The sequence below is a fragment of the Erythrolamprus reginae genome, chromosome 1, assembly GCF_031021105.1.
Source record: "Erythrolamprus reginae isolate rEryReg1 chromosome 1, rEryReg1.hap1, whole genome shotgun sequence".
Taxonomy (NCBI): domain Eukaryota; kingdom Metazoa; phylum Chordata; class Lepidosauria; order Squamata; family Dipsadidae; genus Erythrolamprus; species Erythrolamprus reginae.
Window position 1 is genome coordinate 351567744 of NC_091950.1, and position 21810 is coordinate 351589553.

Consider the following 21810-nt stretch of genomic DNA (forward strand, 5'->3'; position numbering starts at 1 on the left):
CCGCCTTGCCGAGGTGACTGCCACCAAAAAGGCCGTCTTAAAGGAAAGATAACGCAATGGAACAGTTCTCAACGGTTCAAACGGTGGCCCCGTGAGGGCCTGAAGGACCAAGGTTAAGTCCCATGTGGGAAAACGACGAACAGGAGGGGGATGCGTATTGGTAGCCCCCCTGAGAAAATCCTTAATCCAAGGGTGACTAGTTAAAGGTCCCCCATCGTCCCGCTTTATAATGGTGGCAAGCGCTGCGACCTGGCGTTTTAGCGTGTTTGGCGCCAAACCTTTCTCCAAACCCTTCTGCAAGAATTCCAGGACAAGGATGACTGAGGAATCCTGTGGTTGAAGGTTCCTGTCATTGCAGAAGGAATGAAAGGCTGCCCATGTTGCCTGATAAATTCGGACTGTGGAAGGTCGTCGAGCCGCTTGAATAGTCGCGATAACATTCTCGGGAAGGAGACAGCACCTCAACCTGTCCCCTTCAAATGCCATGCGGTTAAGTGAAACCATTGAGGTTCCGGGTGGTACACGAACCCCTGGCTGAGGCATATCCGGTCGTCCGGTATCCTCCACGGTGGAGAAATGGACAGTTCTCTGAGGTCCGCAAACCACGGTCTCCGAGGCCAATGAGGCGCTAGCAAGATCACCTCCGCCTCCTCCGACAGGATCTTCCTTACCACTGATGGAATGAGTGGAATCGGGGGGAAGGCGTACAGTAGGACCTTTGGCCACTGAAGATGTAGTGCATTGACTCCTTCGGCTCCCGGAGTCGGAAACCGGGAATAGAACCTCCGGAGTTGGGTATTCTGGGGGGTAGCGAAGAGATCCAGCACCGGTTCCCCGAACCGACGCGAGACTTCCTGGAACAGGTCCGGATCGAGCCGCCACTCCGCCGGGTCCAGTTCCTGGCGACTGAGCCAATCCGCCTGCTTGTTGTCCTCCCCCGCGATGTGCTCTGCATGGAGGGAGGAAAGATGAGTCTCCGCCCAGTTGAAGAGGAGGACCGTCTCTTCCATCAACCTGAGAGAGCGCGTTCCGCCCTGGTGATTTAAGTGCGCCCTGGTCGCTACGTTGTCCGTGCGTACAAGGACGTGGTGACCTTCCAGTAAGGTGGCGAAGGCCAGCAAGGCCAAGCGGACAGCTCTCAACTCCAAGAAATTGATGTTTATTGGACATAGCTCCTGGGGGCTCCAGAAGCCCTGAGTCACCTGAGACTGGGTGTGAACCCCCCACCCCAACAGGCTGGCGTCTGTGGTGAGGATCGTGTGCTGGCATGGTCCGAAGGAAGTGCCCTGCCGCAGTGCTGCAGATCTCCACCAGCGGAGAGAGAGTTGCAACTCGCGTCCCACGACGGTTAGACGGTGTGTATGGCTCAGTCTGCGACGCTGAAACGGAAGCAAGGTCCACTGGAGCAGTCGATAATGGTAACGGGCCCAAGGGACAATGTCCACACAGGATACCAGGGACCCGAGTACCTTTGACAGGAAAGACAACGGCACCGTTCGGCTTTGCTGAAGGCCGCCTATGAGAGAACAGATGCGGTGCTGTCTCTCCGGAGATAGATACACTCTTTGAGAGACCGTATCTATCACCGCACCCAGATGAATGAGTCTGGTGACAGGAGCCAAATGGCTTTTTGGCATGTTGATGGTAAAGCCATGACGTTGTAGACAAGACATCGTGGTTCGTAAGTCCTTGTGCGCCCTCTGGCGGGTTGGAGACAGAAGTAAGATGTCGTCCAGATATGCGAGAATCCGTATAGGTCGAGACCGCAGGTCGGCCAGTAGTGCATCCAGTACCTTCGTAAAGGTGCGTGGGGCCGATGATAGGCCAAAGGGCATGGCCCTGTACTGGTAATGGACGTTGTGTAGACAGAATCGAAGAAATTGTCGATGGTACGGGTGTATGGGGATGTGCAGGTAGGCCTCCTTTAGATCCACTGAAGTAAGCAGGTCCCCTGCCCGAACAGAGGTCAGGATGGAGCGGAGGGAGGCCATCTTGAACCGTCGGTACAGAATATACTGGTTGAGACGTTTGAGGTTCAAGATGAGCCTGCAACCCCCGGAGGCCTTGGGTACAAGGAACACCCTTGAATAGAATCCCGTACCCTTGGAATTGTCCTGAACAGGTTCGATCGCCTGGATTTGTAAAAGGTGGAGAATTTCCTGATCCAACAGAGACCTCCTTTTGAAGTCTCTGGGGACCGGACAGGCAGTAAAATGGTTTGGAGGATCGTGTAGAAACTCGATCTTTAGCCCTTGCGAGATAGTGGCTAAGACCCAGGGGTCTGAGGTGGTAGCTCGCCATCTGTCGCTGAACTTTTGTAGCCTGCCCCCCAAAGGAATGGCGTCCGGGCAGTCACTTGGCACGTCTGGCGTTCCGTTGTTGGTATCCCCGGTATGGGCGTCTCGTCTGGGAGAAGCCTCTGCCTCGTTCCTGGGAATACTGTCGGTCATTTCTGTAGGATGAGGAAAAGGCCCCCTGTGAGTAAGGTCTGGCCTGCTGTGAAGGGGTGGACCACGAGTCCCACCGAAAGGACTGCCTACGGGAGTACGGGCCAGCCCTGCGGTCTTGGCGGCGGAAAGATCTTGGGAGGACCTTCCTTTTATCTTTATCCTCCACCAGGACAGGATCTAGGGCCTCCCCGAACAATTTAGTGCCCTCAAAGGGAGCTGAAGACAAAGTCCACTTGGACTTGGCATCCACCTGCCAGTTCCTGAGCCAAAGCAGGCGCCTAGACGCGATGGTGGAAGCCATAGCCCTGGAGGCAAATTTCGCGGCATGCAGGGTGGCATCTGTGGAAAATTCCGCAGTAGCGAGTAGCTTATTCAAGTCCTGCCGCAGTCGAGTCTCTTCAGGAGCCAGTCTCGCCTGGACCTCCTGAATCCACATAATGGATGCCCGACTGAAGAAGGAGGCAGTGGAAGCTGCTCGAAGAGCCCAGGCGGCCATCTGGTGGGTCTTTTTGAGAAGAGTCTCCGCTCTCCTCTCATCCGGTTTCAAATTGTCCGCCGTCTCCGAAGGCACAACTGTGCGGGAAACCAAAGTGGCCACCGGTTTGTCCACGGGGGGAAACTGGAGTAGCGTCTCCATGCTGTCATCAAAGGTATAAAACCTGCGTTCCAGGTTAGAAGGCCCCTGTGCCGCCGCCGGATGTTGCCACGGGCGCTTGACATTCTCGAGGAAAATTTCCAAAGCAGGAACCTTGTCCGATTCCTTAGCGGGTTCCTTGCATAAAGCAGCCGAGGTGCGTGGACCCTCTGATGGCTCCACTAGTGGGGTTGCTCCTGGCACATCTAAGGCTTGTTTTGCCTTGCGCAATAAAACCCTATACAAGGAGGGTTTAAAGAGTCCCGCCACTGCTGGCTGCTCTGGAACAGTGAACTCGTCATCTGACAGGCCCTCACCGTGGTCACTGTCCTCGTCAAAGTCAGTATGGTCAATGGATACAGAACCCAGCCCAGTCGGGGGCGGTGGTGCTGACCAGATGTCTCTGGGCTGGATAGGCTGAGAGGGAAATACATTGGCTCGTTGTGTTGCCGCAGCTATGCCCTGCGTAAATGCATTGGCCACAATGTCCTGTATAGCAGGGGCAAAAGCCTGCCAAGCATCTGCATTGTCTCTAAGCCCCGCTGCTGTGGGGGTGAAGGTAGATGAAGGCACATAACATGGTGTCTGTAGCTCCCCTTGAGACAGTGCCTGTCTATGAGAGGAGGTAGGCCTTTCAGGTCTCGCTGCAGGTGATGGCAATGGAGGAGGAATCTGCCTGTCAGGGGACCAGTCTCTCTCTGTTGCGGTGCCCTGGAGCCCCATAGAAAGCGCAGGTGAAAGAGCAGATGGAGGAAGGGGCTGGAACGGGCCTATAGTTAGTCCTCCTATGATGGGGGGGGACAAGGCCGCCTCCAGACGCTGCTCTAGGGCCTTGATCTTCCTCTCAGCCTCACGAAGAGAGGAGCTGGATTGAGAAGGCTTATTTTTAGGCTTGTTGGCCTTATCCTTCCCCTTAATCGGAGTTTTGACTGCCTGGGCCTGCTCCTCCCCAGTGACAAGTTGATCTGCCATATTTATTGATATGGGGCAGCGTACTCACAATCCAAGCCACAAACAATGAACAGCCACAGTCGTTTGGTCAGGGATAGAAAGCTCTGCCACACAAAAGATGAACAAGCAGGCAAGCTGACAGTGAAAAGGCAGCGTTCTCATAGGCTGTCAGCTGGTCACGTGACCCCTTCTGCTGTCACCGGGCAGACTGCCTAAAGCAAATAACTTGGCCAGCTGCCCGGTTCGCGCCTAATTAAAACGGCAATCCATGCCGTTCGCGCTCTTGGCTTGGTGCCAGCATCAAAAAACATGGCGACGTGAGGCGATATAGAAGCCTCCCATGCAGCTCGCTATTGCGAGCGCTTCAACAGCTGTTCGGCGGCTCCTAACGGCCGCCGCGGCTTTTTTCTCTTGCTCCCCTGTCTCTTGGCGCCATCCACGGCTGCCCGACGAAGCAACAATCGCCGCTAGCCGCTCGCTCTTTGCGAGCGCTCGAACAGCTGTTTGGCGGCTCCTAAAGGCCGCCGCGGCTTCAATTCCGGCATTCTCCGTCTCTCGCCGCCCCCGAGAATGGGGAGGGGCGGACCCCCCCCATCTGGGGTGATATGGGCTCACTAGACCACCAGGTCAGTAATTATTATTATAATTATAGCCCCGTTGCTCCTCGGTGGGCAGTACCCGCTGAGAGAAGAGGCCCCAAAAGGAGAAAGGTGGGGGTGGTGCCCGCGGAGGGCAGAGACCCCATCAGAAACAGGAACCTAGTAAAGGAGAGAAAGGGAAAAAAATTACAAGGTTCACAGACATTTAATATACATTAAACTACATTTACATACTCAACCCAAAGGGAGAGAGAAAAAACTCATGTCCTTAACCTCGACTGAGTTTTTTAAAACTGGGTACTTGGGGCAGCAAGGGGGCGGTACCTAATTATTATTTATTTATGTTAATTTGAAACTCAGTCCTACCAATAAGACTTGAGCTAAACCCATGCTGGACTCTCCTTCCAGGAGGCATGGGAGAATCTAAATTCTCAAAAGACGTCAGTACTGCATACCTCATTTTTGAATTTGAATTGCTGAGTCTGCTTACACTGCTCTTCACAGATTCCTCTTCATTGGAGCTGGCTCTGCTGTTATTTGGAACCCTGGGAAGAGGAAGGACTGAATTTATTTCAGGAGGCTACAACAAAATGGTATTTTACAAATTGTACTTTCTACCCAAACAAAATCAATAAAAATTGAAAATAGTATTTAATTTTATAAAGATTCCAATTCAGAAACTAGATTGGTGTGATACAGTAGGCAATAGGATCATAAATCCTTCTTTTAAAGATTTAATAAATGGACACTGAGATGAATTAAATACTATAGCTTTGTGTGCTTTTCTAACGCAGCCCCAAGGGAACAATAAGGATGTTTTCTTTATGTATCTAAACAATAGTTATTCTGCTGAAGGCCTACTTATCCGTCATGCTGTTATTATTATGTACATTGTGTGAACATTCCATTATATAACCATATATCTAGGGAAAACATAATTTGCTTTCATGAGATTTTACTGTTCTTACTGTAATTTACAGTTTAAAACTATACAATAATTGTTAGTCTAATCATAGAGCTTTTATTATGAAATTATTTCAAACTCTGCTCAATTACCATTTAAATTCATGAGGAAGAGAATTGAAGAAATGAAAACTCATGATAAATATTTTGACAGCTGAAGACATCAAATTAGTCTTGTCATCTAAATATATTTCTTAATGAGACTTTCTTAAAGAGACTTCATCAGGACATTTAGCTTTGTTTTAAATAATAATTCAGCCTGAACATTTAGTTCCTTTTTAGACACTGTAATGCATTCTGTCATGCTAATTCAGAGAACACAGAATAAAGCAGTAGCGGAGTTGTTTCACTGAAGTTAGCAGCATTCCATCTCTACAGCCTGGAATCTGCCATAGGAAAAATAAAAAAATAGAAGCACTTCCAAGCTGCAGAAAGTGTTGGCATCATTTTTTTATGATTCCGTCATTGTGATAATGTAGCTGTGTTTGCAAAGTAGCTGATGATGGAGATTTACAGTTGTTCCAGGATTGCAAAACAGCTTCAGTGATTTTTTTTGAATTTGTCACTACTCTCAGACACAAAAGTTTGATTTGGCAATGCATTCCCCAGATAAGGATCTCAGGGGCTGCCTGAATGAATTTACCTGCATGCAGGATTAGCAGTCCACTCAACTATTTTATTTTTATTTATTTATTTTATTTGTTTTATCCCATACACAATAATACACAATAATAATAGAGGATATATACGGGTAGAATGTATCAAAGAGAGTATAGAAGAGAAATATAGGAGTAAAATATAACTAGAGAGAATAGCAGAAAATATAAGAGTTAAAAGAGATACAAGAGATAGAAGAGATATAATGGATAGAAGAGATAGAAGAGAAGATCTATGAGATATAGGAGAGACTATAGGACAGGAGACGGTAGGCACTATTTATTTTATTTATTATTTATTTTATTACTTAGATTTGTATGCCGCCCCTCTCCGAAGACTCGGGGCGGCTCACAACACGTGGAAACAAATCATAAATAATCTGACAGATTTAAAATATTTAAAGATTTAAAAAGACCCCATATACTAACAGACGTACACACAAGCATACCATATATAAATTAAACATGCCCAGGGGGAGATGTTTCAGTTCCCCCATGCCTGACGGCAAAGGTGGGTTTTAAGGAGTTTACGGAAGGCAGGAAGAGTAGGGGCAGTTCTAATCTCCGGGGGGAGTTGGTTCCAGAGGGCCGGTGCCGCCACAGAGAAGGCTCTTCCCCTGGGGCTCGCCAACCGACATTGTTTAGTTGACGGGACCTGGAGAAGGCCCACTCTGTGGGACCTAATCGGTCGCTGGGATTCGTGCGGCAGGAGGCGGTCTCGGAGATATTCTGGTCCGATGCCATGAAGGGCTATGTCTGCTATTGAAGAAACAATTGCAGCAGATGGTGACTGCCCAAGACTACAACGTTTTTCACCATCTATTCTATGCTCTGGACATGGTTTCTGAAAAATATTGTTGTAATGTTGATCAACAGAAAATAATATCTTCATGAGGGTGATTGAATGCAGCAAGATTTGAAACTTGCTAACGCACCATAGTTCATGAGCTACATCAAGAAAGTAGTTCTGGATAGCAAGAGAACATTCTTTATGTTCAATAACATCTTGCTGTCTTCAGTAAGAAGCTGATAGGCTGATTATTTTTTCTTTCACAGGATAGGGTAGGTTTATTTGGCTGTGTGATTAAACACACAAGGAATTAGTCTCTGGTGTAGAAACTCTCAGTGTACACACAAAGCAACAATAATAATCGTTATACTGTCAATATGATGGGACAGTAAGGAAGATAACAAGAATAAATAATATTACAGCTATACCACATGGGTAAATATACATAGACATTATACAACGCTGTGAGAATTAGGTGTTCAGCAGGGGAAAAAGATCCCTGTGTCTAGTTTTGGCATTCAGTGCCCTGTTGCATTGTGCTGAGGGGAGGAGTTGAAACAGTTTATGACCATGATGTGAGCGGGTCTGTAGATAATCTTCTCAGTCTTCCTTCTGAACTGCACAATGTAGAGGTCTTCTATGGAAGGCAGGCTGGTTGCAATTGCTCTTTCTACAGTCTTAACTGTCAGTGGGAGTCTGTACCAAACCAGGCAGTTGTAGAAGAGAAGATGAAGATGAAGAGAAGATGGTGGCGACCAAGTAGGATGGTGATCGGGGTGGGTTCCTCCTGGTTTGGATCGGTTTGCCCACTAGTAGAGACCCACTGATAACATCACAACAAAGTTAGCTGTCTGACTGCAATCATGATTGTGTATCTATTAGGAGTAAATCCCACTGAAAGAGAGTAATCCTACTGCCAAGTTAATATTCATAGGCTTTACATAGTAGAGAGATAGAGTATTGATTAGTATTAGATGGATTACAGAGAGAAAACGAAAACTTCTGTAAGAACAGGAGCCTAGACCAGGTAGGGATGTGTGGGGGGTGGAGGGGGGGAGAAAGAGAGAAAGAGGAAGGGAGAAAGAAAGACAGAGAAAGAAAGGAAGAAAAGGAGAGAGAGAGAAGGAAGGAAGGAAGGAAGGAAGAAAGAAAAAGAAAGAAAAAGAAAACAAGAAAGAAAGAAAGAAAGAAAGAAAGAAAGAAAGAAAGAAAGAAAGAAAGAAAGAAAGAAAGAAAGAAGAGGAAGGAAGCACCACAAACCCTGCCACATGTACGGAAGCAAAAAACCTCACTGAAACATAGGCACACCTGCGTCTCCATGCAAGATTTTGCTATGTGCATGGACGCAGCAGCGTAACACCGCTCGAACTCACGGGACCTCCAGAGCCACGGAGGTGAGCCCAATTAGGCCTTCCAGCTAGTAGACCACCCCTGGTAGTATTGCTACAATAAATCACTTCAATTTCTAAGCAGATATCAATATTTAGCATACAAAAATGACCTGTTTACTATTGCTTCTATACCTTTTAACAGATCTCACATACTTTTCTTCATGTCTGCAATCCAATTCCTGTTTATATATGTGTCTCAGTAACAAAAGCACTGACAAAGCACTGTGGATAACTTAGGGGTTGAGCATTATGTCCTTATTTTAAACATCAATTCAAAATGTAAATGCCTATTTTAGGATTTAACCACTAGATGGCAAACTTGAGGCATTCTTATCTTTCCATGTTGAAATTAAATTCATCCTTTTGAATTACAAATAGTTTGCCCAAAATAAATAAATTAATAAATAAAGAGGGAATGGAAAATACCATCTCTTAATAATGTCAGAACAGCCAAGAAAGCATTTCTCCCTAACTGGAGAACAGGGTCAAAGACATTTGACTCCACTAAAGCAAAGATTTCCTGCCTACACAGCTGAGAAAGCAGGAACAAGCTTTTAACCCAGTGCTTCCCAAATCTGGGTACATTATCCAAAATTATCCAAAATTTGGTAAAAGTGCTTTTTCTTTGGGTAATGACACACAAAGCCATTACCCAGTCACAACAGGGACATTTAAACTGACCTAAAATGTTTTACTTACATTGGGTAAAAAGACTTTCTGATAGTTTGAAGTAATGAAAGAAAAAGTTTGGGAAGCGTTGATTTAACACCACAGTGCCTACAGGAGTCTCTTTTTAAAATGTATTAGTACAGACTCTATCATTAGTTTCTTAAGTGTCATAAAAGTTGAATGGAAGAACCAGGCCCGCAATTATATAGCAGAGATGCACTGAGAACTTGAAACCTATCATCACCTCTTGCTGCATGTCTGCTTTGCTTACTGGAAGAGAACATGGAGCGATAAAGCAACTAGGTCAGTAGGATGAAAAGCAAAAGTATGTTTCCTACAGATACCGTGTTTCCCCGATAGTAAGGCAGTGTCTTACTTTCTTTTTACCCCCAAAAGCCCCCCTATGCCTTACTTTCGGGGTATGTCTTATATTGGAAAAAATAAGACACACCCGGCCAACCCACCTACCCGAACCCGCAACACCCGTGTCCCGTAAAAAGTAGTAGCACCCTCCCCCCCACACACGGACACACATCCGCATCCCCGCCTGCCCACCCCATCCGGAGCTGCCGGAAAGGAGGCGGGCGAAGGAGGGCGCAGCTCCGGCCGCTCGCCTCGCCCGCCCACCCGTCGTCTCCGAAGCGCCCTTCGCCTTGAGCTCCCTCCGGAGCCTGCCGCCGCCGCCGCGCTTCCTCCGCCGGCCGAGGAGTCCTCCTTATCCGCGCCGGGTTTGGAGTAAGGCTTGAAGCTGGACTTGTCCTCGGCGGGCGAGGCGGCGGCCCTGGCCGAAACGGCGCGGCTCTGCCTGCGGCATGAGCGGGAGCTCCGACTGCGCTTCCTGCGCAAGCCCAACGCCGACAGAGACGTCCAAAGGCGGACGCTTGCAGCTCAGCGACATCGGCGCCGAGGACAAGTCCAGCTTCAAGCCTCCTCGGCCGGCGGAGGAAGCGTGGCGGTGGCGGCAGGCTCCGGAGGGAGCTCGGGCGGTGGCCGCTCCGCCGCTTCGGCCAGGACCGCCGCCTTGCCCACCGGGTGGCCCAAGCTCGCGCGAGCTTGGGCCACCCGGCGGGCGAGGCGGCGGCCCTGGCCGAAGCGGCGGAGCGGCCACCGCCCGAGCTCCCTCCGGAGCCTGCCGCCGCCACCGCGCTTCCTCCGCCGGCCGAGGAGGCTTGAAGCTGGACTTGTCCTCGGCGCCGATGTCGCTGAGCTGCAAGCGTCTGCCTTTGGACGTCTCTGTCGGCGTTGGGCTTACACAGGAAGCGCAGTCGGAGCTCCCGCTCGTGCCGCAGCCAGAGCCGCGCCGCTTCAGCCAGGGCCGCCGCCTCGCCCGCCGGGTGGCCCAAGCTCTGGGCGCAGCGCACCACCGCGCACAGCTCCCTCGCTTTTACGTAGTACCGTGTTTCCCCGAAAGTAAGACATATGTCTTACTTTCGGGGTATGGCTTACATTAGCCGACCCCCCTGAAACCCCCCATATGTCTTACAATCGGGGGGGTCTTACTATCGGGGAAACACGGTACTAAGTGACTCGCTTGAAAGATATAAGATGGAATACAGTCCTCATTTAACAACCACAAATGGAACCAACAACTCTGTTGCTAAAGGATATGGTCAACGAGTCTACGGAGAGGTGCGGCATACAAATCAAATCAAATCAAATCAAATCAATAAATAAAGTGACACAACACACGTCTATGATGTACTTAAAACCACTGGAGTACTTACAAAATCTGGATAATAGAAGAATCTATTGTGTGCAGGAAGAGAAATAACTTGTTAAAAGTCATTTTGGTTGGTGGTGTGCCCCAGGATTTTGTAAATGTAAAAAATGTGCCGCAGCTCAAAAAAGGTTGAAAATCACTGATCTAGGTTTCTGCCTCCCACTCCTTTCCAAATGGCTGTAGTATTCTTTAGAACGGAGGTCTTCATAGCTGGCTGGATAATTCTGGGAGTTGAAATTCACAAATATTAAAGTTGCCAAGTTTGGGGATCCCTGCTCTAGAAAATAAAATGAATAATGCTTGAAACCTAATGTTTTGCCAGAAATCTTGATTTTGTTTGGTAGTCTGCAGGAAGGAGGGTTAAGACTATTGTGTGGAATGGAGCATTTTGGGATGTTTACTTAGGCTGTGAAAGTAGCAAGGAACACTTTAGATTGTTGCCTTCGAGTAAGTGATTATTTTATGAGTGGCCATTTTAATCATGGAGGCACCTTTATGACAATGCTCAAAATGTGCTTTCAAAATTCTAAGTGAGATGTTTCTGTCATTTCACTGTTCTATAGCTGCTCACTTCTAGGATGTGGATGAATTCGATGACCTGCTTGTTTTGAGTCCATTGATATGGGTATTGTTTTGAGGTTCTTGGAAAATCCTTGGTCAAGTCACACGATCGTCAAGCTACTCCTACTTGGTCACATGGCCAGCAAGCCACACCCACAAAATAAGTAAAAAATTTGGTAGCCTTTCACTGGTTTGGAGTACATCTTTTCCCCCATTTCCTTTCTTACTCAATAGTCTGAATGGAGAGTGGAATATTAGGCTACTGAAATCTTAATATTCTCCTGGTATTCTCCTGGTACAATGGCTTATTGGATAACAAGATTGGAGCACATGTGGAGACTTCTATATGTCCTAAAATGATGGCTTTTTACCTGTGTTAGTGTTAATTGTGTGCTGGCAGTAAGGTAACTACATTCAAATTGGATGTCTGTGTTAAGCATGAAAGAAGACTCTGAAATGATTTTCTATGTAAATGAAGAAAGAATTTAATTTCTCAAAGGTTTTTTTTAATTTCATTTATCAAATAAGGACATTTCATTTTTACCTGATGAAAATTGGATTTGTCTATTCTGGCAAGTAATTTATTTCAGCTGATTAGTCACTGAAATGTAATTAGTTTTGTTTGCTATTTTTCAAAATGTAGAGGTACCCAGAGGTAGAGGGAAGCAGGGAAGAAGACAATTGGAAAGAAGAGAAGACAACGTGAAACTAATATATATTAAAAATAGAACAGCCATATATCTCAGCATATAGAGAATAGTCTTCTCTTTGAAGTGCTGTCAAGACCTTGATTTAAGAGCATCGTTTATTTTGTAAGACGAGCCTATCTAATTCCAATTTAAGGATAATAAAACATAAGAAATTAATGACTGTGAAATAGTTGCAACGAAAGACTCAGGTTACTTGGCAGAGAAAATTTTATCCACAATAGCAAGATAAATTACATAGTTTTCTGTAAACTATAGCATTCTATTGTAAGGAATTATAAAAATATGATGTTTTATTTTTAGAATGCCACATACCTTTAAATTTCCAATCATGTACCATGGAAAGATAGGTTTGTCACTTTCCCCTTTGAGGTAAACCTCAACCATGAATAAATTGTGACAATGTAATATGAGAACAGGTTGTAAAAATGAAAAAGTGTGACCAATAATCTGATGTTTGTATAGTATTATATATCTTGAATCTAATGACCTACCAGTATAGATAATGTATAAAGCAATATCAAGGTGGTCTTGACTGAAGGGCTGCTTAAATCAGCCTTTTTTCCTACTGACTTAAATCACTGATTTAAATTGCCCTGGCTTAATCAATTCACCTTGAAAGAGAGCAAAACTCCATGAAGATATACTAGCAATTGGGAGAAAATGTAGTGGTTTAATATCAGCATTTGTGTTGCTTATTATTGCTACCCTTGAAATGGTCATTGGAGAGCCACTGCTCAGGTTAACATTGAGGCTTCAACACCTGATTTGTTGCTAATTGGACTTTTGCTCATTTATGTCTGCTGAAGGAATTAGTTCAGTGACAAATTTAGTGACACACAAAAAAATTGAGCTGTGATGCCTCAAAGGTGGTAACTGAAAAATAGTTATGTCTCTTTTTTCACTGCCATTGTAATTTTCAACGGTCACTAAGTGAATTGTTGTAAGTCACGAATCCCAGCGACCAGTTAGGTCCCACAGAGTGGGTCTTCTCCGGGTCCCGTCAACTAAACAATGCCGCTTGGCGGGACCCAGGAGAAGAGCCTTCTCTGTGGCGGCCCCGGCCCTCTGGAACCAACTCCCCCCAGAAATTACAATTGCCCCCACCCTCCTTGCCTTTTGTAAGCTACTTAAAACCCACCTCTGCCGCCAGGCATGGGGGAATTGAGATACTCTTTCCCCCTAGGCCTTTACAATTTTATGCATGGTATGTCTGTATGTATGTTTGGTTTTTATATTAATGGGTTTTTAATCGTTTTTAGTATTGGATTATTATTGTACACTGTCTTATTGTTGCTGTTAGCCGCCCCGAGTCTCCGGAGAGGGGCGGCATACAAATCCAATCAATCAATCAATCAATCAATCAATCAATAAGTCGAGGACTATCAGTATAAGTCTAAGTGCTATTGCTACCTGAGGAAAATTGGTAACATAGGTGTCCAGTGTGTATTAGTGCCAGTGATGGTACTTCATTTTCAGAGTTGATCATAAAAATAGAACAGGTTATTGCCCTGATGCTCTGGTCTGAGAACTCAACACATTGACTGTTTTTTATTGGAGAGACTGATGTGATTCCTCTGATGGTGAGTCAGATGCATCATGGATGGGGACCGGGATTGGGCCAATATATTACCTTTTCTCAACCAATGACAAATTTTTGGGGTTGAATATCAGTGGCCTTCACTGGGGGTTATGAAAGAAGCCCTGGAAAGAATGCATCATCAGACTTAAAATACATTCATACTGACAGGATTGGTCCAAAAACGTAGAATTTATTTTCCAATTACATAGGTCTACTCGATATTACTCACACGATTATAGACTTAGCTTTTAACAGTTAGGAAGATTTTTTAAATATAAAGAAAATATAATTTTAAAAATTTATAGTGATTATAATCCTTGAGTACCATTATTATTGTGAGATGCCAATACCTGTGTATACATCAAATTAAATTTAAAGAAATGATGTAACCCAGATGACAAAAAAAGAATGTAAGGAGGTAGCATTATTTTTAAAGTGCATACCAATAATTAAAGGATAATGGCTATTAACATGTTAAAAATATTATAAAAGAGAAGAGACACCAAAAGAACATGTTTAAGCACATGTGTTTACAGACTAAATTGTCATAGAAAGTTATGTTATCCGTGTTTCAGTGGTAGAGATATATTCATATGGTTTTTACATCAGGTCTACTTTTATATATTTTTCTGCTATCTAAATTCCTTCAACTAAATATTGAATGACAGTAACTGTTACAAGCCATATGCTTCGTGTAAACTTTTACTATTACAATTTATTTGACAGATAGAAGATTATGGTTAAATCCTGTTCATTGAGTAAATTACCAGTTTGCTTCTGGATGGATTTAGCAACAAAGAACTTTTTGTGTTTTAGTCCAAGGATTTGAAGAAAAATAAAAAGCCCAAAGATCTCATCATATGTAACTATGAGAATGAATGAATGAATAAGTTCACTGTGTCACTGAGATTCAATGGACTCTTTAGGAAGTGGGTGTTTTGTTATTTTATATCCTTAAATGTAGGAAACCAGAAACCTTGCTATGAATTGTTAATGCCTCAAACAGGCTTCAGGAGGTTTAGAATAAATTTTCAGCACAGTGGGATATAAGTTGCTGTTCTCTATCACAATGTCAAGAGCTCCATTACAAATTCTTTGCTTGTCATATTGAGAACATAGCTGTAAAAATGGGCATGAAGCATAACACGCAATAATACAAAAGTGCTTGAAATATCTCAAAAAGGTCCATAGAAAACTTAAAAGGATCATTACAAGTGTAACAACATGGATATCATATGCCTGCAAATAAAAACAGAACGCCAAGTCTGCCTCTCACAAAATCTCCCATTTGATTCATGGCTTGGCTTCTTATCTTCAACATGCATCATAATCATAACCTCTAACAGACATAGCAGCCAAAAATGAGGACTAAAATCAACAATAAAAATACCTAGTCATGAATACGTTTGCCAAAGTAAGTGTTACTTGCTCCATGTATTTAAATTATAGTCATAAAAATATGTATGTCAATTAGTACCTAATCTCTAGACATTCCATACAATTATAATATCAAAAAAGTCACACGAACTGGTTCAAGGGTGGAATGAAGTCCACAAAATATATCGATCTACATACTTTTACAGCAGCAATCACTACTGTAGTTTCTGATTTTTCTTCTTTACATAGATGTTCCCAGTATATGATGAACTCCTTTATTAAGGATTTACCATAAATATGTATGGGGACACCTTTTGCTTTATATGAACATGCCCTTCTTAGAAGGGTATATTATACTTCCTGAAAATTATTTGGGAAGAATTTACTTTAAGATTTTGCAAATTAGAAATGCAAAATAAAATTATCCTTTTTTTTTACTATGACCAAACATAAAAGTTAATGTAGCACAAAAGCTATAGATTTCTATTATGATTCTCTTTAAAAAAATTGAAAGAGTGGAAAGATGATGTAACAGTGACTGGAAAATTGACATTAGGAAAGCTACAGCCCAACTTATGCTGATATTATTCGTTAAAGACTACAAAATTAGTTGGTGATATGTTTTAATTATACAATTCAGAAGTGTGGAAGTTTTACAAATTATCCTCAGTTAACAGCATATAACGTCAGAACCACAGAATCCCAGAGTGTTTTTATTAATATGCTGAATACCGTGTCATCACAAAAACTGAAAAAGTTGGTGCAAAAGTGAAAGAAAGAATAGTAGCACTGTCATAGAAAATGTGGTCAGAAATAACATCCTGCAATGGCTACAGCCACTAACCACTGAGTATTAACTAAATAGTGCTAACTACTATTTTTCAGTTCCCAAAAAACAATAGTTCATCCCTTCCCTCTCACCATTGTTTGCACTAAAACTGCTTTACCTTTATGAAATGTACAACTTAAATATTTGTGTATGTGTTGTGGTTAGCTCTGGCCCAGCTCCTGCCCCAAGGACTGTGGATGTGGAAGAGACATCCACATGCTGCAGGCCTGTTTTGCCCCCGGTGGAATCGGCTGATGAAGGCTCCTCTGACCAAGAAGACATGAGTGACAGGGAGGAGGAGAGTGTGGCAGACAGCTCAGAAGGAGATCAATTATCTAGCTCCTCCTTGGATTCAGAACAAGAGTTAGTGATACAGCCACACATGAGGAGAGCGATGCATAGGCAACAACAACTGAGAGATTATTATCAAAGAAAATGAGGCCACCTGTGGTTGGGTGGGGCTGTGGTATTTAGTGAGGCTGCTATAAATAGCAGCCTGTGGGTTTGGCCATTGTGGAGGATTATCTGATCATTGTGTTTCGTGACTGCTTTACTGACTTTGATCTTTTGTGTGCTGCTTTCCCCCCCCCCCCCGCTTTGAAACTAACCAGAGCAAAGTGTGTTTCACTTTGTGAAAGAAGAAGGACTGTGAATTGCCTCACAGCTGCAAGCTAAGTATCACAGAACTGATAAGGGACTTGTACAAATTACCAGTTTGTTTGGAGACCAGTGCTCTTTGCTATACCAAAAGAGGGCTTAGTTTAAGTGACTTTTCATTATAAAGAACATTGTTTTGAATTTTCAAACGTGTATGTGTCTGAAATTTGTACCTGTGCATTTTTGGGAGGATTCTACCAGAGAGCCCGACAGAACAGTATGTTTTATAGACTACTCAGAAACTTCAGTTGTTTCAAAATGCAAAAGCTCAGGCATTATTTTATATCTGAGATGCAGGTCATACACTGGCTTATCATAAATTCTATGTGCAATTTAGAGAACTGGTTTTGATTTAGAAGTCCTGTATAGTACAGCACACTTAAGGCATTTTCAAGACAGACTTCTATATGAAAAAACTGGTTGACCTGATAACAAGATTAGGGGGAAAATGCTTCTATTTTTCCTTTGCCATGAAGTCAAGAAAACTCAAGCAAGATGGAAGAACTTCTTTATGATGATTCCTATATTATGAAGCAATCTTTCCCAAGAAAGTACATTAGCCCTAACAGTTTTTGACTTATGGAAGCAAGTGAAGCAGAGGTCTTCTACGGAGCTTTTTTTAATTAGGTGACAGAATGTCACAGGAATGTTTCCATTGTTTGAATTAGGTAGTTTTAATTTTTCTGTAAAATCTGTCATAATTAATCTCTGGACATTTTATGTAATTCATGATATTTTTGTATATGATTTAGATTCAGATGATTGTGGGAGTTTAGAAATCTAATAAAGACATAAAATAAAATCCATATTTATTAGTTCATAAAATATGGGCCAGACTTTACTGCCCTTAGATATATTCATAGCTGAACAAGTTTTGAGTGGCCTCTTGTCATAAACCCAGGCTCATTTTAAAATTATTTGGATGAAAAAATGAAAGGAAATATTTACCAGATTAACAAATTAATTTAAGAAATACATCACCAAGAGTCACTTCTCTCTCTCTTTCTCTTTCTTTCCTGTCATTCTCTGCTTCAATCATTTTCTCATTTCTCTTTTTTCTCCCTTTTTCTATCATTTTTTTTCTCTCTCTCTACCTTCCACTCTCCCCCCTCTTGCTCTCTCTCTCTTTCTCCCTCTCCCTCTCTATGAGAACGCCTGCCCCACCTCTCCTGCAGCCCCCTCGCTGATAGCTGGGACGAAAGTGCTCTCAGCTAAGGGACTGTGAGAGGGGCGAGGCAGGCATTCTCAAAGCGCTCAGAGCGGCTACCGGCCGAATGAGGAGGATGAGAAGCCGTAGCCGCCAGCGCTGCTGCAGGAGGACCCGTGTCCGAAGAAAGCCGGTGAGAGGGGTGGATCGGGCGGGCGGGCGGTAGCGGCGAGGGGGGCGGAGGCGCTGGGGGGGCGGGGGCAGCCGACATTCAAAGCAATCTTTGCCAGCCTCCGCACTTTCGTCGCTCCCTGCCATAATTTCAAGCCCGGCTCCTTGCGCTGCCTTGAAAACGGGTGCGTGGGGGTAGTTTTTGGCTGTCCATAGCCAAAAATGGTGTTTTTACTTCCGCACCGCTACTTCGCGGAAAATCGACTTTTGCGGGAGGTCTTGGAACGTAACCCCCGCGAAAATCGAGGGAACACTGTACTTCAATAAGATACAAACTCCACACCTAAGGTAATAACTAAAAGGAAGCTCAGTTTGATAGCAAACAATGTACAGATATTAAACTCATAGTTAAGTATGTACTAGTAATGCCATATAACTGATTAAAAAAATGAAATGAATCATTAGTCTGGACTAATAGAAAAATAATATCTAGATTATAAGAGGTGACAATTTCAATCTATTCTGTGTCAGGTCACATATAAAGTACTTGAGCAAGAGATATTTAAGAAGAGAAATCAGGTTGCATCTTATACTAGAACATCTTCAAGCTCTATGATTCTACTCTTGAATTCGCAACATGGATTCATTGCATGAAAGATATGTTGATTTACAAAATGGGTGTCAGGCTGAAGCCATTTTAATTGGAGTCTTTGGCTTGCCACACTTTATGCAATCTTAGAATGTATTCTTAGCTGTGGGAATTTGGGAGGGGTTGTTGCATGAGGAATATCTGCATGTAGCTGTAACAAATTCCTTTTAGATTGTAAAGATCATTCTGTATCTTTACACTTCTACACCTGCACGGAAGGAGATAGGAGTTGCTGCCAAGTTGGCAGATGAAACTTGATCAACGTAATGGACTTGGGGGTGTGGGGACAAGGGATTGGACTTTCAACTGGCTGGACAAACCCCTAGGACTTCAGATTCGGGTTTATCCCAAATATGCCAACATGCTTCTGCTAATAAATTGGAACTTAGAGGAATACTTTGCCTCAGTCTCTGATTTAATTTTCAATACTATTTGGAACCCTGACAATGATCGTATAGAGTTGGTATATTGTTTCACCTAATATGTTCACTTAGAAAAACAGAAATATCAGAAGACACACATGCAGAAAGATAACCATCTTACCTGATAGTATCTGCCTGTTGCTGATCTTCAAAAAACAAGGGAGGAGTCTTTAGAACACTGGCTGAATTCTGCAAAAGTGGCTTTTCTTCTTGGCTCTAAGGAAACCATAGAATAAGGAATGAACCAAGGGCTAGCTTTCATCTCATTAATGTTGAAATCTAAATTTTGAAATCCTTACTTTGAATTCTAACTTTTCACACAATTTTATGTATATTATGCATCTCATATCACTACATCTGGATGCACTGAAATGACAAACTCAACTTTCAAACTTTCTCATAGTTCAGTTGATTAGATGATTAGTCACTTGCCTAGAATTTTACATAGTTTAAGATCTGGGAAGTTAAAATACTTCATTAGAGAAGTGGAATGATTGCTGCTTTTGTGTTCAATACTTTATCAAACTCAGATATTCCAATCTTGTTTTCAACTGACAAATGTAAAAATTATTCTGAAAGTGAAAATAAAGACACCTACAATACCTGCAAGCTTTTTGTTTCCTCAGACCACCAAACTTCAAAATCTTTTTGCAATTTCACTTTTGCTTTTTCCATGAGGAGCTGCAAGTGTTCAATCTCTATCTTTAGCCCTTTCAAGCGAGTAAACATTGTTTTATAACTGCAAAATGGCAAAGAAAATTTTATTACAGAAGAAGCAACAAAAAGCTGTTTTGTAGAACTGAACTGAACTGAACATCTCTCACCATTTGCTACCTGCTCACACATTGCAAGTTGGGAGATTGATTGATTCCTTCTTGGGTATTTCTCTCTTGTTTATTCTTTATTTGTAAAAAATTATAAAGTCTACTAAAGGTATCATGCAGGATATGAATAGAAATACAGCGGTACCTCATGATACGAACCCCTCGTGATACGAACACTTTGAGATACAAACCCGGGGTTCAGAAAATTTTTGCCTCTTCTTACGAACTTTTTTCATCTTACGAACCCACCGTAGATCGCAAAAAGGTGCTCCGCTGGGCACCGCCCCCGGCTGTCACCTTTTAAAACAGCTGGGGGGCTTCTTGGCATTCTCCCGAACCCGAACTTTTCAGGTTCTGTAGGCCACTGAGAAGCGCCGCCGCCCGCCTGTCACCTTCTTAAACAGCAGGGGGGCTTCTCGGCGGCCTCCTGAACCTGAAAATTTTAAGAAGGTGACAGGCGGGCATCGATGCTTCTCGGCGGCCTCCCGAACCCGAAAAGTTCGGGTTCGGGAGAACGCCGAGAAGCGCCCCGGCTGTTTTAAAAGGTGACAGCCGGGCGGCGCCGCCCAGTAGAGCACCATTTTGGGATTTCCCCCCCCCTTGCACGCATTAATTGCTTTTACATTGTTTCCAATGGGAAACATTGTTTCGTGTTACGAACTTTTCACCTTACGAACCTCCTTCCGGAACCAATTAGGTTCGTAAGACGAGGTATTACTGTATAGTCAAATATTAGCAGCTTACTCATCTGTCAAAGAAATGCCTATCAAAGCGGCCAAATTCTCACTGAATAAATGAATAAAGTTTCTGAATTAGACCCTTTTGGTAAGCGGGAACTCTCCAAGTCTGTTCCCAGAAATTGCCCCTAAATCTAAGAAGGTCTCTGGGAACTCAAGCTTGTTCAGTTCTATAGAAGTGCTTGCCTGACTTTGATCTCTATAGTTCTGTGATTTCTGTCTCACCCTACACTGCTTTGGATTTTCTCATCTGCTCTGACCTTGAACTATCTTTGGTCTTTGCCTTTAGAACAATGTTCAGCTGTTCTCTTGCCAGCTTCCCACTATTTCTGTGTTCCAGTTTAGCAAAAGACCCAAAGCAAACAAGTGGCACCAAAGTTTGGGGAGACTCTTCTTGAAAAGGGTCACTAACTAATTATATGGGACAAGAGAACATTTCATATCTTTTTTCATTGGATTGACAATCTAGCCAAATCTATGTTTTCTCATTGCTGAAATATGGTCCATGTATAGACAGGTATTTAAATAACTTAATAGCATACAGTATATGAAATATATACATTATTAGTATTCATCAATTTACTGTTTGTTTGTTTGTTTTATATACATTTATAGGTCACCCTTCTCCAGTGGACTAATATATATAAGAAACATACACATTTAATTAAGTTTTTAACATATAATAAGCTCAGAGAACCTTATTTTCTTCTGTTCAATTTGTGTTCGAAGTGACTCTTCTACTGGATCAGATTGATTCATTTCTCGAGGACTGATTACAGCTGCAAGTTATAATTACTCAATGTTAGAAATTAGATAAATAAAGCCAAAGACACAATTTAAGTTGTGGAATTCTCTATTCTCTTCCCCCCCCTCCCAAAAAAGAAAGAAATGGTATTAAAAGCATGGAGTGATGTATAGAATACTCTTTCCAGTTTTCTTCCCACAGCCAACCTATGAAGTAGACTGAGACAAAGTGTGGCTTCAGGTCATTCACTGAACTTTCATGGCTGAAGATGTCTCCCTTTTGTTCAATAAAAAATACATTATATAGTATTAATTCTATATTAATTATTTGTTCCAATTTGTCTCTTAAAATTCTCTTCTTACTTGTCTGTAACAAAATTATTTTGCTTTTAATATTATTATCTTGCCTTTCTCCCAGTGATGCTGCTGAGAAAAAACCTAGGATTTATTCATTCATTTATTTATTTATTTATTTATTTATTTATTTATTCATTCATTCATTCATTCATTCATTCATTCATTTATTGGATTTGTATGCCACCCGTCTCCAGAGACTCGGGGCGGCTAACAGCAATAATAA

At 43.1% G+C, this 21810-nt stretch overlaps 1 protein-coding gene across 2 annotated transcripts in view; it reads right to left on the reverse strand.

Moving 5' to 3' along the window:
* Positions 1 to 21810, reverse strand: part of KIF6 (kinesin family member 6) — a 149877-nt gene that overhangs the window by 12950 nt on the left and 115117 nt on the right. For both annotated transcript variants that reach the window (XM_070734267.1, XM_070734266.1), the window contains 4 exons: positions 21184 to 21265; positions 19529 to 19664; positions 19047 to 19141; positions 5090 to 5179 (listed from right to left, as the gene is read on the reverse strand). In XM_070734267.1, the coding sequence (XP_070590368.1) occupies positions 5090 to 5179; positions 19047 to 19141; positions 19529 to 19664; positions 21184 to 21265 (403 nt within the window). The remainder of the gene's footprint in view (positions 1 to 5089; positions 5180 to 19046; positions 19142 to 19528; positions 19665 to 21183; positions 21266 to 21810) is intronic.